Raw genomic sequence first — 26,101 nt, forward strand, 5'->3', positions numbered from 1 at the left:
ATGCTTTTTGTTTTATTTAATTTTATTTTGCTTTAATTTACTTTGCTTTTATTTGTTATTCTTATTAATATCTTACTATTATTATTCTTTGTTTCTGTGCGTATTTATTGATTCTACTTCTTTATATTTTGTTATATCTTCATTGTGTATTTCTTTATCTGTACTTTATACCTGCATTATCATTATGTACAAAATACGGATAATTGAATAATAATTATATAATAAAATACAGTTAATATTCTAGTCAAATAAGGCTATTGTTATTCCCTTTGATCCAAATAGGTAAAAAAGGGTTCAATTTTCAGTTGTATTTTTTACACGTTGTACAGCCAAGCAACCTAAAAACATACGCATACATATAAAAGGAAGGGTCATCTATATCTCTATATCTATATTATTATTCGATATCTGGTGATCGGCATAATGTTTTTTTTTTTTTTTTTTTTTTTTTACTTTCCCATCCTCTACAGAGGATGTGGCTGCTTTGGTTTAACAAGAAGCTCCAAAAAGAAGAGAGAGAGAGAAAATGGGATAATTGAGGGAACCACACAAGCACACATACACATTAAAATTTCCATTTTATTTACTACTCCTTAAATACATATATTATATATATGTATGAAAGAAACATTACAAACTACCCTATTATATAATATAATATCTTTTAAAATAGCTTATCAGTAAAGAAGAAGAAGAAGAAGAAGAAAAACCAACAACCTAAATCTTGTATGTCTTAAAAGTTTTCATTGGTTTCTATTTTATCTATATTATATATAAATATTTTTCTTTTTTTTTTTTTAAAAAAAAAAGAGTTTTGGTGTACTATTTGAATATTCAGATATTCAGATATTTAGATACACATGTATACAAACAAACCTTTATTTTATATCCATATTAATGTCTATATCCATACTGATATTCAATAGGGTATCAATATCAGTATTAGTATATATTAAGGTTGAACCTGATGAGCCTTAGCCTGATTATGGGCCTGACTTGATTAACTTTAAATTAAATAAATAAAACTATAGAAAGAAACCTTGATAAGATATACTTTATTTATGTATCATGTTAAATATATAGAAGAAGGAAGAAAAGTACGCTTTATGGATCTACTTTAACAGAACAGTGAATAATGAATTATGAATAATGAATAGAAAGTGAAGTTTGATCCACCCAAAAATATTCTTCTTCAAAAAAATAAAATAAGCATCAATGAAAACCATAATCACATAATATTCCAAACCACCAACCTATAACATCTTATTTTCCTATTCACTTATCGATTCATTCGTTTAATCATTCATTCAATGATTTTCTTTTTACTTTATTTAGCTTTTACTTTACTTTACTGAAGTACTCTGGTTTTCCTCATTTTTTTTTGATTTTCTTTTCTTTTTCTTTCTTTCATTCTTGTTTTATGCATACAAATCATCGTCTCCACCTTCTTGACCAAATCCACTTTCACCGCCAGTGACACCATCCATGCCAGGCTGCTGTTGCTGTTGAGCATTCGAACCTTCGGGGAACTTAAAGGTGCCAAAGCCGCGCGACTGCTGCATGTTCTGGGAGAACATCTCGTAACGACGGATGTCTCCGTCACTCACTGATCTACGAGCAAATCGCATGGCTTCCTCAAAGTGGGCGCGTGTGATCATGGCCAGACCATCATCTTCTTCCTCCTCTTCCATGCCAGTGTCATTGCCACCAGCGGCCTCAATACGGGCCTGGCGTTCCTTCTCACGCTTAATGTCCTTTTCAATGTCTTCACGGATGGCCAATTTGGCTGCACGCTGGCAGATTTCACCAAGATCGGCACCAGAGAAACCATGGGTATGCTTGGCAATCACCTGCAGATCAACATCAGGAGCAATAGGAGACTTTCGCAACTGGGCATCCAAAATAGATCTACGCGAGGTCTCATCGGGCAAGGGAATATAGATGAGTTGATCCAGACGTCCAGGACGCAACAGAGCAGGATCAATTTGATCAGGACGGTTAGTAGCACCAATGACAAACACATTCTGAAAAAAAAACCAAATCATCAATATTATTAATCCTATATATATATATATACTAAAAAAAACCACTAACCTTTTTGGCATTCATACCATCCATCTCTGTAAGGATCTGGTTGAGTACACGATCTCCGGCACCTCCGGCATCACCAGCAGATCCACCGCGAGACTTGGCAATAGAGTCTAACTCATCAAAGAACATAACACATGGAGCAGCAGCGCGAGCCTTGTCAAATACATCGCGTACATTGGCCTCAGATTCACCAAACCACATGGTCAAAAGTTCAGGACCCTATAAAAATATCATTTTTTTATAATAGAAAAAAGTTAGGTAACCTTACATTTACATTGGTATTTACATCTCACAGCCGCCTCTTTTCGTTTCGTTTCGTTTTCATTCTTTATAAGTGTACACGCACGCACGCACGCACGCACGCACGCACGCACGCACGCACGCACACACACACACATATATATATTTACCTTGATGGAAATAAAATTGGCTTGGCACTCATTGGCAATGGCCTTGGCCAACAAGGTCTTACCAGTACCAGGAGGACCATAAAACAAGACACCCTTGGAGGGACTCATGCCAAACTTCAAGAACTTCTCGGGGTGCTCGACAGGGTACTGGACAGTTTCCTGCAGCTCGAGCTTGACGTTCTCGAGACCACCAATATCGGACCACTTGACGGTTGGGACCTCGACCACAGTCTCGCGAAGTGCTGAGGGGTTATTGACTCCAAGGGCATAACGGAAGTTCTCCATTGTGACGGCCAGGCTGTCCAGAACCTCTGTATCGATTGTCTCTTCCTCAAGATCGATGAGATCCATCTTCTCACGGATTTGCTGCATTGCTGCCTCAGAGCAGAGCGAAGCTATATCAGCACCAACGTAACCGTGGGTCTCGGAAGCAATCTGCTCAAGATCGACATCATCGTCGAGCTTCATGTTCTTGGTGTGAATGCGCAGGATCTCGAGACGGCCAGTTGGGTCAGGGATACCAATGTCAACCTCACGATCGAAACGACCGAAACGACGCAGGGCAGGGTCAATTGAGTTAGGACGGTTGGTGGCTGCAATCACAACCACATTGGAACGGGCCTTCATACCGTCCATCAGTGTCAACAGCTGAGACACAACACGACGCTCGACTTCACCATTGGTCTATTAAAATTATATATGTAAGAGGAAACGGAAAAAAAAGTGATTTATTTGTTAGTAATTTAATTAATATTTTTTTATGGCTGCGCACTATTTTTTATAATATATACAATATGTATATACATATTATATTATTGTTATTTACCTTGTCACGCTTAGGAGCAATAGAATCGATTTCATCAATGAAAATGATTGCAGGTGCATTGTTCTCGGCTTCCTCAAATGCTTTGCGGAGGTTGCTTTCGGACTCACCAGCCATCTTGGACATGATTTCGGGTCCGTTGAGGAGGAAGAAGAAGGCACCGGTTTCGTTGGCAACTGCTCTGGCAATAAGAGTCTTACCAGTACCTGGGGGACCGTACATAAGAATACCACGCGGAGGCTTGATACCAATTGACTTGAAGAGCTGGGGGTGGCGCAGAGGAAGCTCGACCAACTCACGGATCTGAGCCATCTGCTTACGGCAGCCACCAATGTCGTCATAGCCGACTACTTCATTGAAGTTCTGTTCTTCGTCCTCACGCTTGATTGGATCGCCCTCACAATGGATCACAGTGTCTTGGACGACAATACAGTAGTCTTCAGGGTCGGTCTGTACAACCTTGAACTCGACAGCACGCATACCACCACGAACCAGGAATAAATCTCCCTTGCGGACAGGGCGGTAGGCCTCCAAGAAATAAGGCTTAAGGTAGGTCTCAAACAGGTTACCAGTCAGACCTTCAACAGTGTCATCAATAGGAAGAACCTGAATGCGCTTTCCGTATTTGATGTCTGGGCAAGGATGAACGCTGATGATATCACCCAAGCGAATACGCAAGTTGTTACGAACAACTGAAAAAAAAAGTCATATAGATGATTAATAATTAGGGAGGATTATTTCTCATTTCTCATCATGTGTACACGCACGCACTACACATTACGCATCTTACGCACTATGCTCAATAATACACATAATACACTTTACACACTCTACATATTCCACAGATAGCGTCCATAATACACATAATACGCATTCCACGCCCCACACCCCACAAGTAATACACGTAATACATTACACACGTACCTTTGTTAATTCTGGCCTTGTTGTCCTCAACATCGTCATCAGAAAGGACAATCAATACGGTGTCTCTTCTCTTCTTGCCCTTGACCAAGACAGTGTCACCTCTGAAGAGCTCGAGGCGCTCCATGGTGGCTGTGGACAGGGTGATGACAGAGTTGTCGTCATTGCTGGCATCGTCCACCATCAATTTGTGTGGGGAAGCTTTGCGACGGAGGATGGCAGTGGCAGGGTCGTGGTTGGGATCGACTTCTGGTACCTCACCACCAGCATTAGGGCTACAGTTAAGTTGAATAAAAAAAGAAGGAAACGATAGGCAGTTAGAATTAAAAATGTATATATCGAATAATAATATATCTGACAGGCTTTGAAAGAAAGAATGAAAAAAAAATAGTTGTATTTTTTTTCTTTATTGAACTGAAGGCAAGAAGACAAATATAACAGTAACAATAAGATTGCTATTATATTTGTCCGTCTGTCTGTCTGTTTTTCTTTTCTTTTTTTTTTCTTTTGTTCCTATATGTGTACTGTGCATTGTGTACTATGTGTACTATGTAACTGCGTATACTGTGTATTGTGTATGTGACTATTGTTGAAGAGACTCACGCGAGTTTATTTTTATGATGATCATCGGATGAAGACATTAGATCTTTTGTTCTTTTTCCTTGATTAGTTGAAAGTAGTCGGTAAGAAAAAAGGAAAAGGAAAAGAAGAAGCAGCAGCAGAAGAGGTTGAGTTAAATGGTGCCTATTTGATAGAGACGCGTAATCGTACAGTCGGAGTTTGCCTGTGAATTTTCAACCCTTTGGCTCTATTTGCACTCAGAAGTATCGATTGCGTAGGAAATATAAAAAAAAAGAAAAAGAATGAAACCAGAGTTCATAGTTTAATTGATTATAGCACTAAAATAGTAATAAACGGACAGAGAGGGGGAGTAAAACGAATACTATAAGACCAAACAATACGCATGTATATGTATGTATATATATATGTATTTGTATGAGCAGCTTATCGTGGATATGAGTAAGCAATTGTCATCAAGATTACTTTAACAAACACACACATTTATCCAGAATAATCTAGAATATGTATATATTTATATTCTGTGAATAATATAAATTCTGCTGACTATATACTCGCTCAACACTGTATAGCTTTTATCTTATTCTTTATCAGTATTTCATTGGCAATTGACCATGAGAAAGAAAATGCATCAGAATAATCCCAATTACCTCCATACAAAAAAGGGAGGTGTGAGATGAGGGTGTGTTTTATGCAGGTCTGAGAGGAGAAACTTTATTTAATAAGGTAGCGAATCAAAAGCGATAGAGTATCATTAACTCCATTCCTCACCTCACACCCACACACGTACAGAATTAATATCAGCATTATATATGAGCTTCCAAGTACACTCTTTCCGGAAAACATTCTGGTGTAAAAATAGGATCACCAAATGCACCAAATTGATTTTTATTTTTGTACCAATAATTTCCGGAACGATTGTAGGTACAATGAAAAAGGGAACATATTGCAACAATTCAGTGACTGTTAAGGTGGAAGATCTAAAGTCAACGTCAGAATAAACGTCTCCGAATAAAAGTTAGGATACTTGAAGATCTTAAGGAGAATGTATTAAACTGCTTTTTTGTTCTTCCTTCATCATATCTAACACAAAAATATAAGATAGTTACTATTACTCCTTATCTACACAGTTATTATTGATGTTTATATAGTGGATATTCCACTACATTCAAGACGGTAAACTCATACGTATCTTGATTTTGATAACACTTTCTGAGATATATATTCCATTGAGCCAATGGTTGATTTATTGTAAACAAAAGTATATAGCAGATAGATATATACTCATATATATCATATTAAGCGTACGTGTGTTTGCTTGAGATCTTTCTCATATCTGTAGTCTTCAAACGATAGGGATCATATACAATCTGTGTGTAACGCGATTACGTGTTTCCATTATTACTACGGTTATGCGTACCCCTGTCGCTATTGTACTATGAAGAGAGAGAGAGAGAGAGAGAGAGAGAGAGAGTAGGGTATGAATAGAAAGAACATGGCCTGCATAATCAATCAATTTTCAACTGTGCCGATGGGAAAATTCAGGCATGGATCTGGATTTGACACGCGCCAATTCTCTCAAGAGAATTGTGCCAGATTTGCGGAGGCCATCTATAAGCAATGTAATTATATCTTTCAATATGGCATTGAATATTATATCATATAAAGCTAAAATAATTTTGAATGACTCTAATAGTTATGTAGGTGGTGTATATAAACACATCGTTGGCTTTATCGATGGCACCATGCAGAAAGTCTGCCGTCCTACTGAGGATGATGAACAAAAGCTTGTATACAATGGATGGAAGGTAATATATTAGATTTAAATATACATATGTGTGCTTACACTCTATTATGAAAAGCATATACATTGTATCAAACATCAGGCCATTGCTACACCTGATGGCATTACCAGCAGTCTTGTGGGTCCATTTATTGGATCTACCCATGATGCCAAAATGTTCGATGATTCTCGAACGCTCGATCGGTTGATCCTCCACCTTGACCAGTTGAGCACAGAAGAAAATGATATTGGGTATGCAATTTACGGTGATTTGGCGTACACCGCATCCGAGCATGTTTTCAGACCGTATAGAGAATATGAACTGAGAAGACATCGTAAGTTATTATAAGAGTAATGTTTTTAAGATATTGTTTTTTTAATAACCATCATTTGAACATGATGTGTAAGACCATAGTCAATGGAAAGTATGTCATCAAGAAGATGTCAAAGGTCAGGGTGCAAGTGGAGATGGAGTTTGGGAAGATGTTCCAGTTCTTCAAGTTCTGCAAGTCTGACTATGCAATGAAAATCAGAGGAAATACAAAGCCTTTCCAGGTTTACGTTCTGTGCACGATTTTCAAGAACTTCCATACCTGTTTTAATGGGTCAGCCGCAACAGCAATCTTTGGATTGACTCCTCCAATCATAGAATAATATATAACAGGTCTTATGCGTGCACAACAGGAGTTTAACACAGTTGACAGTGTTGAAACTATGCTAAACAATTTGTCATATTTGGTTCAAAACGAACTAATACAATAAACAAATAAATTGAAAATATATAGTTTATCTTTACTTTTCAAAATGCTTTGCTATTATCTCAAAATAACTGAGGGCTTTACTTAAAATTGCAAGAATATCCCTGTGGAATTCACGCTCTTCAACCAAAGAGCAACATTGATCATGCAAGAGGTCATATACCCCTTCATCCGGGTTACTGTTAGATAGACCACCCTCCTCATTGCTTATCTCAGTGGTTTTTTCAGTCACCTTACTCTTCCTGTTAGTCTCCATCGTTACGGCCTTTGTTTTTTTTTTGGTTGAGTTGATCTCACCGCTGTCATCATCTTCATCTTTTTCCTCGCTGTCATCGCCATCTTCACTAGTATTTATATCTTCAGTGTCATAAAAATCGTCCGTCTTGGCCTTGGCCTTGCCCTTCCGCTTGTCCTTCCCCTTTGCTAGAGGATCAGAGCCAAATTCTGCTTCCCTCATCAAGCCAAAGGCAGTATCTTTTGCCAGCTTTACCTTGACAGCCTTCAGCTTGTACTTCAGCTTCTTCTGGACCTTATACTCCTATGAATTTAAGTATGGAAAAATCAAGTTAAAATTTGCTTTAAATAATTTATCAGAAACAAATATTAAAAACTAACTGCTCTCATGGCCATAAAAACGACCTTTTCAAGCTTTGGTCTGACAGTGAGATTGCTACCACCGTGTCCGATATTCTTATTATGTTTGAATCTAGAGGCATAGAGCTTGGAGAGTTCGCTCTTCTTGTTTTTCAAGTCTTTGACTGTTAATAGAGTTAAGTCTTCCGCTTTGATCGTATTGACAACCTCTTGCACCAGTTTCTATCTTGCTTTGACTTCTCCATATGATGTGGAGAATAGGAGATGTATTCATAATAGGTCTCCATAAGCGCAATCTCCCTTGGTATAGTCTACTTTCCTTGAGAGTTGACTATATTTGGCGCATTATTGTTAGTCGTTAAACTATTTAATGAAAAGTTTCCCATATTTAACATTTTTTTTCTGAATATTATATTCTTTAGCTATATTTACCTTGCTTCTTGTTAGAGTCACTATTTTCAGGTGAGTGCGAGTGCATCATTCTATAGATATGCCTAAGTAAAGTAGATTGTAAAACAAGTCTTGTTTTATTTATAAACAATTAACAGATAGTTTGCTTATAGCAAGTGTACATTGCTAGTTTTGAGAATTTAGGGGTTTATTTATAAGCAATATATATGCAATTCTATGCATTAGAATACCTCCAGCCGCTAGGGACATTATACTAGGGAAAGTATAGCCATGAGTGCCCTAGAAGCACCCTAAAACAAAAGTAAGAATAGCAAAAGTTTGGGTAATGTAAACAGAAAAGTTTGCAAGAACAATGTTTTCGAAAGTATTCCAAGTTGTCTCCTCTAATACTCAAAGGACAACTGCTGACAGTGTTTCTATCCGAGATTGAGACAAATTAAGAAATGTTTTCGACAAAGAGAAATATGCTTTCAGACATTTTGCCTGTAATTCTCTAAATGTCTCAAAGAGACAAACTACTTTAGGCACAGTCATTGGATTGTTGTGGCGATTGCCGCTTGTTTGCTTACTTTTATTAGAACTTTGGAAGGCGGTTAGACTTTTGAGTTTTGTATTGTTTTTTATTTCTGCTAAAGTACTCAGGTTCATTAAGAGCATCTTCAACGGTTAGACTTCGAAAAACATTATATATAGTGTATATTAGTCCCACTGAGGAGTGAATATAGGCCAAAAAGAGATATTCTAGTTGTGCTTATTTTATAAAAGAACATTTGAACCTTTTCATGATCTAAAGTTGTCCTTTCTTTACTGATCTGTATTATATATAGAAAAATATAAATAGAAAGTAGCTTGTTTTTAACCAATAATACTTCTTTTAAATAAAAGAACTCAATTGGCTGCCCTTTTTGGAGGTATCTTTTTTCTCTAATGATTTTATTATAGTGATATGGATAAAATGAAACTTATTATAAAAACAATAAAACCATCTAAAATTATGTGAGCAGAGGTCCAACAAAAATTTGACAAAACTTACCAAAGACTTAATCACTCGTTTGAAAATAAAACAAAAAAAAGTAAAGAAATCAATGAAAAAGATCAAATTGTCTGTTGTGTGAATTTATAGAAATCGAGTATTGTACAGTGGTCCCTCGATAATTTCAAGGCACTTAGTTCCCGCCTTGGCCTTGAAATTATCGAGGGACTACTGTAAAGGTGGTTCATTTTCAGAAAGCACGTGACATGAGAAAAGTGAAAAAAAAAATATTGAAACAATAGTTCGATATGAAGCTCACAGGAGAGATGTTTACCACATGACTTTTAATGCTATGTAGCATAAGCCACGTACAAAATACTTATACTATTAAGCTAATTTAGTGCCATAATGTTATAATAAAATCAAGCACAGCTCTTTTAAAAAACAAGCTTTAATTTGTTTACTAGAATACCGGAAGCTCACAATGGCCTTCACTGTCTTGTTACCCTAAAACTTTGTTCAATACTTAGTATATAAAATAACAAGCTTATGTTCTATGAATAGTACCGGGTTTATTGATTATATCGCTCTATTTCATATGTATATGTATATTTTGTTTTATTGTTATCATTATTATATAATAGTAACATGTCATTGGCAATGCATAATAAAAAACACACGCACTTCTACCACTATCGTAAATGCTTTCTTCTTGTGTGACTGGCTGGCACGATCTACTTTGAAGCCTATCCATTTTCTTTTTTTTTTTTTCTAATTTTCTATTTTTCTTCTTCTTCCTTTCATTAGCATTCAACAATGCCTAAAATATCACAAGCTGATCTCGAAAGAGCAAAGGGCATTATCATGGCCTTGCCCATGATGTCACATACCATTGTAGACGACACTTTGTACGAGAAGATCTTGCTATTCATCAATAGCTTGTTAGAGCACGAACCAAGCATCACAACCACTTTTGATGAATGGGGTGTTTTTGCGATAGTCCAAGAGGTCTGAACAAATACAACAATTTTCTTCTCTTTATATATGATATTATTAGTGTTGCTGCTGCTGGTGTTTCTAAGACTATATGTGTAGCGTGTGTAATTGGAGTAGTGTGTAAATAACAGACCAAGAGAATATATAGATATATTGTTTTATATTATCCCTTAATAATAATGCGAAACTTTCTTCAAAAAAAAAAGGCATGTGTACAAACGGACCAAGATTATAGAGTTTATTCGGTTTGTTACCGCCTCTTGGGTCGCATAGTTGCCTTTGATGGTAAAATGTTTTCCAAGCTGGCTCTGGAGCAACCTGGCCTCTTGACTGGAATTGCGGCTGGACTGAGATCAACTGAACCAGCTCTTCGTGTCGCATGCTTTGAAACTTGTAGAGGATTTACTAATTGTTTAGAAGGAACAGTATGGTACCTGAATTTTTATTATTTATTATTTCATGGTGGTTTAATCCCAACATCTTGTATTTATTCGTTTCTTTGATGCAGGCTACTTGAAAACGAAAAGATCAAGACTTTGATGTCTTCTATATTGTTAGACGATAGTACTTATGTAAGGCTTAACCATTAATTCTCTATTTAAAACAAATATAACATATAACATATATATATATGTATATATATATATTGTGTATCTGTATGTACATAGGTTGTGGCGGAAAGTTTCAAATTCTTTCAAAGTCTTGTGGAAAGTAAAGACAAGACTGGTTTCATTAGTCCGGCACATCAAGAAGCACTTTCTACCCTTTCCGGCTTGTTGGATCCTTCGGCAACAATAAAAGAATTATTGCAACCGGATGTAGACCCAGGAGTGTTGATGCCAGTTCTTGAATTCTGTCGTGTTATGGCAAATTCACGCACCACCGCATCTCTAAATTACCTCGAAGATTCTGGTATCGTAAGTCTACCAATATATATATATATATATATACAAAATAAAAACTATAGTCATTTCATTTTAATCGATCAATCAATCCATTATTATTAATATTATTATTAATATTATTATTTTTAAAATAAAGCTACATACTCTCCTGCTTCTGCTTGATGACTCAAACAGGATCGTTCGTACACGCATGATTGAAATTCTATCAGAGTTGTTCAAGTGGGCACCAGACCCACTTGGATTACTTTTACCAAAACCTACTGAACCAGCATCAGCAGCAAGGGATCATATTAGACATGGTGAGTGAAGAACTAAAAAGACAAAGAAAGATAAGGCTCTTCGTATATGTTATGCATGTGTATATATTCTGACTAGTATATACACAATTTACAATTTACAATTTTGTACGTGTGAACATACAAAATAGCCTACGATTTTGTGATATCGTTGGTTATCGACAGAATACAAAATCCAGACACAGCAAACACTATCGTCTCTGGACTTTCTCTTTTGCCTTGTGCTATAGATCTCTTGAAGCGCCTCGAGAACAAGAGTGTCAAAGATGCTCTGGTGATCCAGGGGACTTTTACACGTGTATTAGAAGTATGCATCAAGGGGCATACCCTCAAAGATATTGACACATATACAAAGGTAAAGAAACACACGCATACACATATGTGCATATATATATATATATATATGTTTGTGTTATTGTAATCTAATCTATTGATTAACTACTTGGGTTATTTTCTAGACTGTAACAATGTTAAATACATCTCGTTCATTGTCTTACAAAAAGTCTTTGATGCAAACCGCATTAAGAGGCCTTAACTACCTTGTCTCAGAATTTCCAGACACAGATATTGTACGTGCTATTGTGAATACTATCATAAACGTAAACTTAAATTTGGTTATATATACCTTTTTTTTAAAAAAAAAATGGTTTGTAGGCAGAACCTTCTCTCAATAGCGTGCTATTGATTTTGTTGGATCGTAAATGGGCTGTAGATCAAAGTATTCTCAAGATGACCTTGGATCTCCTATTGTCATTATTACATGCACTCACATTAACATCCTTGACCTCTTCGAATATTAGTACCATTGTTTACAAGGTGAGTCTTTCTTCTTCTTTTTATTTTCGCAAATGAGGGCAATGGTTGTAGTAGCGGTTAAATAAGAGTATTCTTGAATAAAGGTTAATAATAAAAAATTATGCTTATATATATATATTATTTTAAAGACTATGGATAAACTGATCCAGATCTTGAATGAAGATGATGCAAATTGCCGTTGTGTGTCTCGTATCCTGGGTACATTTGATGCTATTCTTGAAAATCCAAAACTCAGTGAGATTGCTATGGGAACGGTAAACAATAATAATATGTAACTTTATGGCAAGATAAAATAACCAGCCTTTGTTTTACTTGTTATTAACCTTGTATATGTAATATACATTGTGTGTATCATAGATCATTTCTGCTTCATTTGTCAATGCATTGAAACTTAAATTTATGGATCCAGAATGGGATGTTCGTGACACAGCTGTAGAGTTTGTTGGTCGTCTGTTTGAGGTATATATATATATATATGTGTGTGTGTGTGTGTGCATTTTTTATGCTTATCAATTAATATTTATGTATATATCTATACTCTAAACCAATGTTGCCATTAGTTACAAGATAGCTCAAAGAGTACATTTGCTATTCAGCATAATCTTCCAATGTTGATATTTGATAGAATCCACGACAATGAACCTTATGTACGAGCCTCTGCATTGACATCTATGCAGGTACACAAAAAATGATTAATCGGTATTACTACACACACACACACACAGAAAGAGATAAATACATAAATAGATGTACGAGTTAGTACGCGTGCGTGTGTGTGTGTCTACACACATAAAAGAGCTCTAATTTATTTTGGCTTTTGGTTTCGTTTATAGTTCTTATTGAGAAATCGCAAGGGATGGGCTTTCATTCAAGAGCATCCAAAGACGCGGGACATTGCTAGAAAACTACCCAGACTGTTGCATGACGACGAGGCCTTTGTGAGAAGAGCAGCCTTGGATGTGCTTTCCTGCTTAGTCGACAATCGATCATGCCAGGGTATCCAAGTAGGATTGAATAATGACATTAAAGATTCTTTAAAGTAAGTGTGTATGTGTGTGTTTGGGTGTCGTTTGATTTATTGATTTTAATAATGATATATATTTTTGCTCAAATATGTATGTTCTATACTATAGCCCTGCTATTGTTTCTAGAATGATGGATGATCCAGATTCAGAAGTACGCGTAAGAGCTTGTAGATTCTTGGAAAGCTTGTGGAATTTGCACCTTCATGACAGTGAACAGCAGAAACGAAACAAGACGGACGATGATTTTATGGGAGTAGATACAGAATCATATTTTTATGTCTTGGAAGGAAATCGTTTGTTACTTGATGCCGTAAGATTTTTTTTTCTGTTTTTGGTTTATTTATTCATTGGAATTCCTTTTGTTTTCTATTACTGGTCTACGACCATAAATCTCTATGTTTTATTATGACTCTCTTTCTAATTACTTACACACGCACAAATGCTTATATAAATATATATAGCCCAATGACACCCAGCGTATAGTACGAGCAGAAGTCCTAAAGATCATTGAGCGTATCTTGAATGATAGCCCAACGTCTGCTGCTGTGTCTCGAAAACGATCGATCCAAGTAGATGATCGGGACACACACTTTTTGGAAGAGTTGGGTAATGTTGATTTGGAAAAACTGCGTCAGAGATCGATTCCAGAGCATTTTTACGAAGAAACTTTTGTAATTGATGCCGAGATGATGACACAATCACTAGAACCTCTCAACTCTGGAGACGATGTCAATATGCTCGATTGTTATTAACCCACCCATCCAACCTATACACACACACACACACACACACATATATATATATATATATATTGTTTTGTTTCTGTTTTAATCCTTCTTTGCCTCTGCTGCCAAACGCTTACGCTTCATCATGGTGTTGATATATGTGCCAAAGACTATTTAAATTGTGTTTGTTAGTCAGTTAATTATTGTCATTGTTACGACAACAAAAATAATAAAATCCATGCAAACACATAGACTATCTCTCTCTCTCTCTATTTTATACCAAATAAGATAGCAATTATAACAGTAAACTTACTAAAGGCAACAACATTAAAGAATGGAACCCAGATCTGCTGATCGAGGAACTTTTGAGCAAAGATGAGGACAACTGGGGATATGATCCAAGACATCTTTTGCATTGGGAAGAGTCCTTGACGAACAGCGCCCTTTACATGTGCCAATGAGTTGTGACCGGCCAAAACAGTCATAGCACTGATATAAACTAGAAATATATTTATATATATAAATATATATATATACAAGGTATCTGTGTGTGAATCATTATATTTCTTTACCTGTGTTCATAATAGGAGAAATGATAAGATTGGAAAACAGTAGTTGACCAAGCTTAACCTTGGGGCCTTCTTTTCCAGCAAACACCTTGTTCATAATCTCATATAGAATGTGGTTCAATGGCCCGGATATCAATAGACCTTTATCATCGATATTAAAGTAGTTGATGATAGTGTGAATGAAATGAAGTCGAGCCACAAATTTAAAATTTACATAACAGAATTTATGTATAAATAAATGTTACTTTCTTTAAATTAATTTACCATAGGCAGCCATCTGAATAACACGTGCATCGAGTTTCTTGGCTCCAGAGAGTTTCTGAGCTGATGCTTCCTGAGCACCAGACAGAACACCACTTGTAATAGCCTTGACGCGGAGAGGGTTGGCAGCCAACTGTGTTAAGTACCAGACCAAAAAAGAGCGAGTAGGTGCTGAAGTTGTCATTCTAATTTAGTTGAGATTTGTAAATGGAGTTGAGATTATGAGATGAGAAAGAAGAGTAAGAGTAAGAAAGAAATGTAAGAATCGGTTTAATTATATTTAATTTTTAATTAATTAATTTATTTATTTATTTATATATATATTTTTGGTGTGAATATTATTACGTTATACATATATGTATTCTGTTTATATTGTCACACACGGGTATTGTCTCGGTAATCAATGTCCTTGAGTACTAGAAGAAGAATAGAGAGAGAAAGAGAGAGAGGGTAATAATGAAGGTTATATAAAATGTGATTTTTATTTATGGCAAGTAAAAACGTGCCGGTTAGCCAGTCTTGGTTTACAGTACAGTACAGTAGAGTAGAGTATTTTTTATTTTATTTTCTATTTTTTATTTTTTTCATTTGAATCAAGAATATGATCAGGCAAGAATATGATCTCCAAAGGTTATTTTCTGATTATAGAAAGCTTGGGCTGACAAGTGCACCAGATGAAGAATAGGTTATTATTATTAATAAAATTTATGTGATTTCTACATGATTAGATTCTTTAATTGATTATATTAGAGACTCGCACTGTTTAAATTCGAATCCAAATATGCCTATGGTTATTTGAGTGGTCTTACTGTTACTGTGAAAGTGTAGATGTGTGGCTGGTGTATAAACAAGTTCCTGAGATTGTATATCTGCCAGGGTCCATTGGAACAATTAAGATAAATTCAAGATGTAGAATTTATATTTCAATTGACTGCAATGTATATATATAAATAATAACAATAATAATAATAATAATAGAAAGTTGTGACAAAAAATATCACTGTTGTGCTCTTGTGTGTGTTTATTATGATCAAGCAATGTATTTTTTATGTTTTTATTACTAATATTTTTATAAATATTTTTGATGCGTTTGATGCTGTTGTGATTGTAATCTCCGAATGGAATCCCAGACTTTAGACATTACAGGCTCAAGAGACGGGCGGTAAGGGAAAGTGTCTGAGCAAATTTAGGCTACACACACACACACAAACCATATGTTTCTACAAACATCTCTCACGGTATGTTGAATTCTTTTTTTTTTTTTTTGAAAGTAGATAAATAAGTTTAACATATATATATATTTTCTTATTGCTGTTAATATTGAAACAATTATTGAAACATTTTTGTTTTACTTGCAATAATAACAGAAATTATAAAAAAAAAAAAAAAAAAAGATAAATAAAGAAAAGATTCAGGAAATAACATTACTTTTGGATTACGTCTTATCTCTTTTACAATTTTCTTTTCTCTCTCTAGGAAACCTCATGTTCATGCAATGGTTTTGATTGGCTGGGATAAAAATGTAGTTACACGAACAAGGTTCAATTTGCTTTTAAGGTTTGAGCACAGAACAAGTAATTAGATATACTTATTTATCTTGACCCTCAAATCTATCTATTCTTCTTTATCTAATAAGCTTAACCTCTTGTTCTAATATATACTTATATGTACACATGTACACATGTACACCTGTATATATCTATAAGTGAAAGTGAAAGTGAAAGTATGAGTATATATATATATATAAAAAGAAGGTTGCTATAGTCTGAAGCACACGGTATTTGAGGCGGGGATATATTTAAATAGTATTCTTTTATTTTACAGTGGCTCTCCGTATAATCGGAGATAGAGAATCGAGTAAAGTAAAAATAAATAATATATATATATATATACATGTTTATATTTATGTAGGTGTGTTTATAGGTGTAGTTGCTTTAAGAAGAGGTACAAAACTGAATTGATCAAAAGAAGTTGGTAAATTCCTTTTGTGACTGCCATATTCTCTTTTTCTTTTGTTTTTCTTCATTTCACCTGAAAAGAATTGTTAATTGTAATAGTCATAATTTGTGATAATTTTTTTTATGATATTTTCGTTGCTTATTGGATGAGTTAATAGAAAGCAAGATACTTTATTACAACAGCCACACACTAATATTAATATTAATATTAAAATTAATATATATATACGTAATTACACCTGTTAAAATAAAATATGAAAATGAGATTGGAAGGAAAGAGGAGGGGCCATGTGGCAAGACAATAGCACGTGCACATGTTCCAAGCGGAGCCTAGGTCCTTAAATATTTTATATATATACATATATATAATAAGTATATAAATTTTTTCTTGAATTTTTTTTTTTTGCTCTTCTTCACCAACAAACCAAAACCAAAAGATATGCTCCTTGCCAACCACTACGCTGCATCTCACCCTGTTGACTCTGACCACCCACCAGTGCAGCAACCTAGCCGCCGACAATCCCTTGACCCCAATTCAAGGACTCTCTATCCACTATCCTCCTTACGACACCACCCTTACCTTGACCGCTCCACGCCTAGCCCATCCAATTCAAGGAGAGGCTCTCTAACAGACCCAGCCTTACACGCAACCTTTCGTCCACCTCTGTCCCCTCTTTCCGGAAACTCTCCTCCCTCATCACCGGCTCTTCATCCCGCCGGCATTCGTCATTCTCCACTAGAACATCGATCTGATTTGACTGGCCGCTTTCTACCCTCACCCCCTTGTGCAAACAATAACAACAACAACACTTACATTAACCATATTAATCATAATAACAGTAACAACAATCCTACCAATGCTCAATCATCCTTACCCTGGAGACGTGACTCTCTTCCTTCAATATCTCACCTCACAAATGGTCCTCTGGACTATCACTATGTTCACCCAAACTCAACAACTCCAGTAACACAATTCACATCAATAGCAGGCCCGGCAATCAGTAGTCCAAGATTACTTGAAGAAGCTGCTGCGGCAAGACGTCACTCAATCGCAGTATCATCATCATACGAACCATCTTCAGCAGACTCGTCACCAAGAACCCCCAACGAATCACGTCTACACCAACTAGACGAAGTGGAAGGAGAAGAAATGGATGAAGGAGAAGGAGAAGGTGGTGCTTATGGTAGCATTGGAGGTGGCAGTGGCGGTGGCAGTGGCGGTGGTGTAGACCAAAGACGAGCAAGTCAAATGTATTCACGATCTCCAGAGTTACGTGTCAGTCACAAACTAGCCGAACGCAAAAGACGAAAAGAAATGAAGGATCTGTTTGATGAGTTACGTGAGATGTTACCCGGAGACAGAGGGCTCAAGACAAGCAAATGGGAAATTCTGAGCAAAGGTATATACATAAATGGATTATATTAAATACATTTCTTGCTTGATTTGATTTAATTTAATTTAATTGTGATTTTACTTACTTACATATTTGCTTGTTTCAAAACGTTTCAAATTATCGTTGCAACACACACACACATATATATATTATATATCAAAGCCCTGGATTATATTTCTTCGCTACGTGATCGAGATGTTCAAATGGAACAAGAGAGGCTTGCACTTCAAAAGGAACTTGCACTATTTAAGAATTGATCAGTACAAGCTTTTCTTGCAACAAATACACACACTCAAACTCACACACACTCACAAAATATCTCTTGCTATTTCATATTTCACTCTTTACCTGTTTTTCCTTTTCACCCTACCTTACCTTGTTCTCATTCTCGTTCTCGTTCTAGTTCTCGTTCTTGCTCTTGTTCTTTTTTCTGTCCTTGCCTTTTATTTCTTTCTACCTTTCTATTTTTCTTTTTGCTTACTTACTTTTGTTCAATATCTCAAATCATTATCTGTTATATATATTATATACATAAATAAAATATCCAAAAAAAAAAGTATAATAATAATAGTTCAAAATTGAAACATACTTATTACTATAATTGTTACTATCAGATATATATATGTACTATTTTCACCAATATTTCGCACATAAAATAAATAAATAAATAAAATAATAATAATACAAGGTCTTTATCTATTGGCAAATAAAATGATTTGGTGCCAATTTCAACGTATTTTGTATAGATTTATATATCTATTTATTTAATATTTTAATATTTTAATTTTTAATTTTTAATTTTTAAATTTTTTATTATTTTTTTTTAATCTTGCTTTGTAAATGACATACTCTGTAGAAAAAGTCAAGAAATTCAAGGCAAATCTACAGGAATCCGTCCTGATCTGTTCTGAGCGTTGTTTGCTCAATGCTACTCACTGGTAACAACACCACTTTACAAAATACCTCAACAACGCTACGATTCACTATCCATTACATGTTGAGATTGCATCCGATTGACAATATAATAGAATTTTATAAATAAATAAATAAATAATAATCAAAAAAAAATATAAATATAAAGGACAACAGAAATCATCAATGGAATCGAGTATCCTGATCACGAAAAGGAATTACTTACGGATTCAATATTTTATCCTGCCTCACTTGAAACAACAAACTATGAGTCAAAGTACCCAAGACTGACAGAGCAAGAATACAATCGATACCAATACGCCAAATCTGCTTTTCAGATGAGACAGTATGAAAATGCTCATCATCTACTCAAAGGCCATAACGCACCGAGACTGAAATTCTTGCGACTTTACGCGTTTTATTTGGTAATAACAGCAATAATAAGAGCATTTATAAAAATAAATAATAAATTGTTTTTTTACAAACATATACATATATAATTGCTTCAAATTTTCTAAAGAATATATGTATATATATATATATCTATATATCTATATCTATATATAATGTATTTATATAAATAAAGGCTGGAGAGAAAGGCAAAGCAGAAGAAATGCTAGACATCCTTGGTAAGAAGAATGTTATTTATTTATTTATTTATGAGAAATAAAACCCGCTTGAATAAACCATCAAACCTTTTCTATATATATATAATATATATATCTGCGTGTGTTTGCAAGTTTAGGCAGTACAGAAAATCCTCAGGCAGAGAATAGTGCTATACCATTTCTGTATGAAGAACTACTGATAGGATATGATAAAGGTGAACTAGACGCATTCTGTTTATACCTGCAAGTATATTATATTATATTCTATTTTTTGGTGTTGTATTCCATCCTCATTACAGTCGACCGTGGTTGAACTATACATAAATAGATATGGTGTAGTACTTCGGAAAAGAAAAGAATATTTTAAAGCTGCAAAGGTCCTTTTGAGATCCATACATGAATATGAATACAACTGGTCAGCCTGGATGGAACTCTGTATGATAGTTCAAGACGAAACAATGGTAAAGAATATATATATATATATATATATAGATGTGTGCGCGTCTATAGTTCACTAATCGATAAACCTTCTTTGTACAAATCCATATATCGTTATATTCACATTTTAATGATATTTATATATTGGCTTCAAACAACTTGTAGTTTGAAGATATCAAGCAACTGTTAAATTCAGATATGCCAGACTCTATTATGAAAGATTTCTTTCTTGCCAAAGTTTCTCTTCGCCTTCACCTACCAAAACACCATTTCGATGAGGCCATTAAACCTCTGACCGAATACTTTTCAAACAGTGCTTATATAACTACCCAACATGCAACTGCATTTTATGAAGCCAACCGTAAGTCCTGCAATTCTATATACATGTATAAAGAAACAAATAAAGAAGAAACTTTTTTTTTTTGTAAAATAAAATAAAAAATATCATTTGTTATTATTGTTAATTCTTTAGAATATAAGCAAGCTAGTGATTTATTCCAAGACATTCAAGAAAGACATCCGTACCGGATAGAAGGACTTGAACTTTACTCAAATATGCTCTTTCTCGAAAGCAATGCTGAGAAACTAAGCCTACTAGCAGATCAGTGTATGCGTGTAGACAAGTACAGAACAGAGACATGTTGCGTAATTGGTAAGCCTAATTTTTTTTTGTGTACAATATGGTTTTAATAACTGGGTTGTCTTTCCTTAAATAAATCATATACATAAAAAAGCAAACTACTACAATATCAGCCGAAACATTGATAAATCTATTGAGTATCTCAAGAGGGCTCTAAAGCTGGATCGTAGTGTTCATTGGGTCTGGACGCTTCTTGGACATGATTATATTGAAGTTAAGAACACGGATGCTGCAATTGTCTGTTACCGACGTGCTATTGGTAAAAAAGAAAAATAATACTTAAATAATATAGATGTATAGTAATATATTTTAATGGGTGTATTCATATCTTAATTCAATAGACGAGAACCCGTCTGATTACAGAGCTTGGTATGCTCTTGGACAAACCTATCAGATATTAAACTTGGATGCTTACGCTGTATCTTATTACAACAAAACTCTCGAACTAAGGCAAGTATCAAAATTATATATATATATGCGTGTGTAAGCTGACAATATATTTGATAATCTCTCTTTATTTTATACACCTCTTTGTATGTGTGTGTATATAGGCCTCATGATATTCGTGTTTGGAAATGTCTTGTTGAATGTCATGACAGACTTGGGAATAGAGAAAAGCGAGAATACTGTCACCAGAAAGCCCAGCAATGCAAGATAGGTAAACCTTGTGTGGCTGCTATTGAACTTGCACGGTTGTTTGCCAAAATGGGTCAACAAGCAAAAGCAGTCAAGAACTATATTGAAGTAAGAGATAAATACAGTAATCGAAAGGCAAGTTTTCATTTCTTTCTTTATTCTTCCCCTTGTCACTGTTCTTTTGGAGGGGTTTACTATTGGGCTGTATAGAGTTGGCTGTTGAAGCCGTAAAATGCAATATATTGTTAACACACGAATTTCTCTATCATAATAATAATAATAATAAAAGGATATGGAGGGTGAAGTTGCAGAAGCCAATCTGTTTGTAGCAAGAGACTTTATTGCCAAAACGGATTATAGCTCTGCCGAGAGTTTTATTGAGCCTGTGCTGAGCATGTCATACCCAGTAAGTTTATCAGAGTATATTGAGATAGACATTTTGTAATTGCAATTCCAATACGAATTTGGTTTAATTTTTTTTTTTGCTTCAACTTCTTTCTTCTTTAGTACAATGCTGAGGCAAAGGAACTTCTAAAGGAATTGGTGGCACTAAAGATAAACAGAAGGGATGAGGAGATGAGATAAATTAAGAAAAATAATAAAACAGAGCTTCTTTATCTTACTCCAAACCCTTGTTCCTTTCCGTTGATCCTTTCTTTCTTTTTGCTTTTGGTTGAATTCATTTTGATCCTTATTGACTGGCTGGAAATTCTGAATTTCCGAATTTTTGTTCCTTTTCTGAATTAAAAAAGAAACAGAGTAATTTGTACCACCAACCATTTAAATTTTTCTATCGTGTTTTTGTGTGTCCCTTTTTATTATATTTCTATATATATATTTTATTATTATTGAGCCGCAGACAAGACGAGACAAGACAGGACAGGACAAGACAAGGCAGACAAATAGACAAATAGACAACTAGACAAATAGACTGCAAGAGATGGCATTTGCTCCATCGCAATCTCAATCCTCAAGCTTATGGGAATCAAGAGCAACCCTGACTACGAAAACATACTCAACTTCATCTAGATCGACAAGTTACACTTCTAATGTGCCATCCGTATACTCTTCAAGTAGACCAAGTGCAGCAGGTCATGAAGACCAGGCTCGAATTTATTATGACGAACTTAAACAAGCCATAGTTAATATATTAGCCAAAGGTTTGACAAGCCTAATTATTTATTGATTTTATACTTATATAAGCAGAAGAAGAAGAATATTACTACTAAATGATAATAGCTTATAAAGCCGTAAATCTTAATTCATTACTATAGCAAGATAATAAATAAAAACTCTAATCATTTATTACTCTTATTCTTATTGTTGTTCTTATTATCATTACATTAAATATATATATATATATATATACCTTAATCTAAAAAAGAGGCTAAAGAAGGACCTAACCAACAACGAGTAAATGCTCGTCTAAAGCTCGGACGACTCAACACACTGCAATTCCATGAATTGGCCATGGATGTCTATGATGAGCAAGGAAGAAGATACTATCCAGAAAAGTCTGGTAAAACATCATATGATACAATACATCTATCTAACTTTGGAACTCTGCTAGGTCCGTTCTTACCTGTCCGTGATGATTTCCATCCGCGCAGAAACCAGGCCAGACAGAAACTGGCTACATTACCAGTTCCACGCTTCCAGGACCTCGTCAGTGATGTGTTTTCTGAATTGAAAAGAAGATACCCACAATTTCAAGAAAAGGTAAGTAAAACAAAAAAGTGTTTTGCTAATTGTGTAAGGTCTTGAAAATTTACCCAAAATAACTGCCTTGCACAAACATGTGTGTGGTTATATATAAAAGATTCAAGTATCTCATGTTCCCCTTAAAATCCAAGCAACACCATCACAAACACAGCATTCTTCTCCGTCTCCTCTGTCTCCGCCTTCCCCTCTTCCAGCACAGCCTAGCAAATCCACAAACATCGTACCTGTCAAGGGAATGATTAGCGTAGAGCCAGCAGATCCATCTGATGATGAATCTAGTCGGCCAAATACAGGAGTATACAAAGACGAACCCAAAAAGGAGTTTTTTGCACCATCAAAATCAAGCACAAAACTATGGAGAGAGAGCGGGAACTTTCAATCCTTGGATAGTTTGATGGCAGATTTGGACAACATGGTTGGATTACAAAAGAGTGACAGTGGAATGGTGAGCTGATAATATATATATATATATATATATATATATAACCAAAAGAAAATAAAGACGACTGAAAAGATAATTGTAATGGTAACATATAATAATTTTATTTTGCTTTAGGGGGAGAGCATGAGCTACGAGCAAGTAGAAAGAATACGCTCAGACTATGAATACAAACTAGCTCAGATGATGAAACGTATACACCAACTAGAATATGAAGCAATTGTAAGTAATGCAAAGACAAATACATTTGTATATCCAATATCTATATATAAAGAAGACCTATTTTTTTTCTTAATTCTTGACTATCACAAACGTAGGGTAACAAATCCATAAATACAGGAGGCTCATCAATAAAGGTATAAATTCATATAAATATAATAGTGTTTATTTTGTTAACTTTTGGCTGTGGGGACGATAAAGTATGATCAATTGGACAAAAACTACAAGCGTCTAGAGGAAGATTATAATCGACTGGAGCGAGAATATAATAGTCAGCAAGAGGTAAGCCAGAAAAAAAATATGATTGTTTCTCACTATTTAAGTACAGGCAGTCCGTCAAGTGAAGAAAGATACCCAACGTTTAATAACTGATCTCAAATCCCTCTCAAGTAAGACGGCTATCCTTGATCAGGAAAAGCTACAGTTAGAGCAGCAATTAAGGATAGCCAAAGAAGAAGCCAAGATGTGGCAGACTAAATACGAGAATACAAATCAAGAAATCAATTATCTCAAAGGTAATAATAATAGGGAGGTAAAAAAAAGGAGATATTAAGGGAAGGGTGGAGGAGGGTGTTCAATTCACTCTCTCACTCATACACATATATGCCGAAATATACTATCAGTATCTCATAGTACTATTTGGCTCTTTTTGACTAATGCTAAAATCCAGGAATATCACCTACAAGCGAGACGTTTAAAAACGATATTCGCAAGGAAAATTTTTTGCAGCCAACTAGAGAAGGTATTATTAGCCAAGATTCTATTATGTCGTATCAAACAGCCATAAACGAGCTACTAGAAACTGCCAGGTATATAAAAACTTTTGTATTTCCAAGATCTTTTGATTCATTCAAGTATCCAATTTCTTCTTATATCATTTGTCTTTTTATTGTTTCTGCTGCCGTTGTATATAAAACAAAAAAGATCAAGCAAGCCTTCCGGTGTCTTAATAACCATGAAGACAATTATAATGATTTCAAAGCGAATATCTGAAAACGTAGAAGCATTTGAAACTTCACCACAGTTCTCTACTACAATGGCACCGCGTCTTCACGAACTAAAGGTTAGCTTTTCAACAACCTTGACTCAGCTGCTTGCTTCAGCCAAAGGTCATGCTATGGGTATGGGGATGAGCCCTGTCAGTTTGCTGGATGCTTCAGCCGGTCACTTGACAGCTGTAATTGTGGAAATGACCAAATTCCTTGGTCTGACATCTCAAAAAGATGGCATTCACTCAATTGGTGCTACTGCTGGTGCTACTGCTGGTGCTGGTGTTTCTGCTTCTACTTCCTCTGCTGCTATCTCCAAGACAGTCCCAACTTCCTCTCGATCTTCGTCCTTGAAGCCACGAACCCAATCCTCATCATCTTCAATAGCATCCTCCATTCAAAATTCGTTTGCTCCAAGAGCAACTCAACCAACTCCACAAGTAATTGTCCAGCCACAGGAACAACATCATCATCAACAACAGCAACAACAACACCAGCAGCATAGTTTATCATCAAATACACGGTCAAATGGGACACAAGAAGAGCCACCATTATCTCCTAGATCATACCTTGGTCCCGAGGAATTAAATGTAAGAATCTTTCAAGTTTAGTAAAGATGCCCTTTATTTTTAACTATGCTCACACACACGCACACACGCACACATGTATGTATGTATGTATGCATGTTGGTGTATTTGTTTGTTGTACACTGTAAAAATACAAAACCCCAAAACCACAACACCAAAAAGGATTATCTCAAGGAAGAAACCGACCATATTGTTCAAGCTATTCAAAGCTTATTGGCAGCCTTGAGATCTCCCAACCAAATCAACCAAGTACAGAAAATTATTCAATCTATTGATGCTATTGTCTCTAATATTATCCGGATGGCAAGAAATGCTTTCTCGGCCGGGCCTGGACTCGCGCTTGCTGCTCAAGGTGACCCTGTTCTTAGTGAGATGGCCATTTCGAAATCAAAATTACTTCAACTTTCAAGTTCCGCATTCGCACATTCACCTGAAAAAGCAAGCGCAGCCGCCAAGAGAGACTTGGCAAAAGAGGCCTATGAGATTGCAAAATACATAAAAGAGCTTATTTCTATTGTAGAAAAAGTGATTGGATAATAATGCCTCTAATCAACGGAGAACCAAAAATAATTAAAATAAAATAATAATAAAAAATATATAGTGCCTCCGGTGCCAATTGACGC

General features: G+C 35.3%; 8 protein-coding genes across 8 annotated transcripts; 5 read left to right on the top strand and 3 right to left on the bottom strand.

The window, feature by feature from the left end:
* Window positions 1-1,037: 1,037 nt before the first annotated feature.
* Window positions 1,038-4,933, bottom strand: PHYBLDRAFT_128150 (hypothetical protein). Its single transcript, XM_018429208.1, has 6 exons — window positions 4,849-4,933; window positions 4,249-4,520; window positions 3,328-4,016; window positions 2,502-3,185; window positions 2,095-2,310; window positions 1,038-2,024 (listed from the first exon to the last, which is right to left on the bottom strand). The coding sequence occupies exons 1-6, from the start codon at window positions 4,884-4,886 to the stop codon at window positions 1,419-1,421; spliced, it is 2,505 nt and encodes an 834-aa protein (XP_018285320.1). The 5' UTR covers window positions 4,887-4,933; the 3' UTR covers window positions 1,038-1,418.
* A 1,386-nt stretch (window positions 4,934-6,319) lies between these two features.
* Window positions 6,320-7,261, top strand: PHYBLDRAFT_63722 (hypothetical protein; the record flags this gene model as incomplete). The annotated part of the gene is made up of 4 exons (XM_018441163.1): window positions 6,320-6,446; window positions 6,529-6,632; window positions 6,687-6,942; window positions 7,023-7,261. The coding sequence occupies 4 exons, from the start codon at window positions 6,320-6,322 to the stop codon at window positions 7,259-7,261; spliced, it is 726 nt and encodes a 241-aa protein (XP_018285321.1).
* Window positions 7,262-7,399: 138 nt separating this feature from the next.
* Window positions 7,400-8,904, bottom strand: PHYBLDRAFT_63721 (hypothetical protein; the record flags this gene model as incomplete). Its single annotated transcript, XM_018441162.1, has 4 exons — window positions 7,400-7,903; window positions 7,981-8,123; window positions 8,392-8,453; window positions 8,780-8,904. The coding sequence occupies 4 exons, from the start codon at window positions 8,902-8,904 to the stop codon at window positions 7,400-7,402; spliced, it is 834 nt and encodes a 277-aa protein (XP_018285322.1).
* A 1,255-nt stretch (window positions 8,905-10,159) lies between these two features.
* PHYBLDRAFT_174322 (hypothetical protein) lies at window positions 10,160-14,133 on the top strand (the record flags this gene model as incomplete). Its single annotated transcript, XM_018437228.1, has 14 exons — window positions 10,160-10,351; window positions 10,546-10,769; window positions 10,848-10,911; window positions 11,008-11,256; window positions 11,381-11,543; window positions 11,672-11,895; window positions 11,999-12,139; window positions 12,195-12,356; window positions 12,485-12,610; window positions 12,714-12,815; window positions 12,917-13,033; window positions 13,190-13,395; window positions 13,490-13,691; window positions 13,843-14,133. The coding sequence occupies 14 exons, from the start codon at window positions 10,160-10,162 to the stop codon at window positions 14,131-14,133; spliced, it is 2,463 nt and encodes an 820-aa protein (XP_018285323.1).
* A 75-nt stretch (window positions 14,134-14,208) lies between these two features.
* Window positions 14,209-15,120, bottom strand: PHYBLDRAFT_151538 (hypothetical protein; the record flags this gene model as incomplete). Its single annotated transcript, XM_018432700.1, has 4 exons — window positions 14,209-14,276; window positions 14,420-14,605; window positions 14,679-14,816; window positions 14,940-15,120. The coding sequence occupies 4 exons, from the start codon at window positions 15,118-15,120 to the stop codon at window positions 14,209-14,211; spliced, it is 573 nt and encodes a 190-aa protein (XP_018285324.1).
* Window positions 15,121-17,333: 2,213 nt separating this feature from the next.
* PHYBLDRAFT_174324 (helix-loop-helix DNA-binding domain-containing transcription factor) lies at window positions 17,334-18,545 on the top strand (the record flags this gene model as incomplete). Its single annotated transcript, XM_018437229.1, has 2 exons — window positions 17,334-18,294; window positions 18,451-18,545. The coding sequence occupies 2 exons, from the start codon at window positions 17,334-17,336 to the stop codon at window positions 18,543-18,545; spliced, it is 1,056 nt and encodes a 351-aa protein (XP_018285325.1).
* A 583-nt stretch (window positions 18,546-19,128) lies between these two features.
* PHYBLDRAFT_174325 (hypothetical protein) lies at window positions 19,129-22,107 on the top strand (the record flags this gene model as incomplete). The annotated part of the gene is made up of 12 exons (XM_018437230.1): window positions 19,129-19,226; window positions 19,370-19,625; window positions 19,787-19,829; window positions 19,946-20,055; window positions 20,108-20,269; window positions 20,412-20,607; window positions 20,719-20,898; window positions 20,981-21,145; window positions 21,228-21,369; window positions 21,438-21,630; window positions 21,812-21,928; window positions 22,030-22,107. 12 exons carry the CDS (start codon window positions 19,129-19,131, stop codon window positions 22,105-22,107), a joined length of 1,740 nt encoding a protein of 579 aa, XP_018285326.1.
* Window positions 22,108-22,376: 269 nt separating this feature from the next.
* Window positions 22,377-26,066, top strand: PHYBLDRAFT_183587 (hypothetical protein). The gene is made up of 10 exons (XM_018438796.1): window positions 22,377-22,682; window positions 22,907-23,241; window positions 23,342-23,689; window positions 23,801-23,905; window positions 24,001-24,039; window positions 24,104-24,184; window positions 24,231-24,417; window positions 24,573-24,711; window positions 24,827-25,481; window positions 25,641-26,066. Exons 1-10 carry the CDS (start codon window positions 22,463-22,465, stop codon window positions 26,013-26,015), a joined length of 2,484 nt encoding a protein of 827 aa, XP_018285327.1. The 5' UTR covers window positions 22,377-22,462; the 3' UTR covers window positions 26,016-26,066.
* Window positions 26,067-26,101: the final 35 nt, after the last annotated feature.

This window comes from Phycomyces blakesleeanus, assembly GCF_001638985.1.
Source record: "Phycomyces blakesleeanus NRRL 1555(-) unplaced genomic scaffold PHYBLscaffold_30, whole genome shotgun sequence".
In the NCBI taxonomy this organism is placed as follows: domain Eukaryota; kingdom Fungi; phylum Mucoromycota; class Mucoromycetes; order Mucorales; family Phycomycetaceae; genus Phycomyces; species Phycomyces blakesleeanus.

Excerpts from the sequence above, each read along its gene's own strand:
- PHYBLDRAFT_183587 (XM_018438796.1), top strand. The coding sequence starts at position 22,463 with ATGGCATTTGCTCCATCGCAATCTCAATCCTCAAGCTTATGGGAATCA. Across the intron at positions 23,690-23,800 it reads AAAAGAGTGACAGTGGAATG|GGGGAGAGCATGAGCTACGA; the intron begins GTGAGCTGATAA and ends ATTTTGCTTTAG. Across the intron at positions 24,185-24,230 it reads AATATAATAGTCAGCAAGAG|GCAGTCCGTCAAGTGAAGAA; the intron begins GTAAGCCAGAAA and ends ATTTAAGTACAG.
- PHYBLDRAFT_128150 (XM_018429208.1), bottom strand. The coding sequence starts at position 4,886 with ATGTCTTCATCCGATGATCATCATAAAAATAAACTCGC. Across the intron at positions 4,017-4,248 it reads CAAGGCCAGAATTAACAAAG|TTGTTCGTAACAACTTGCGT; the intron begins GTACGTGTGTAA and ends TTTTTTTTTCAG. Across the intron at positions 3,186-3,327 it reads TTGCTCCTAAGCGTGACAAG|ACCAATGGTGAAGTCGAGCG; the intron begins GTAAATAACAAT and ends TAATTTTAATAG.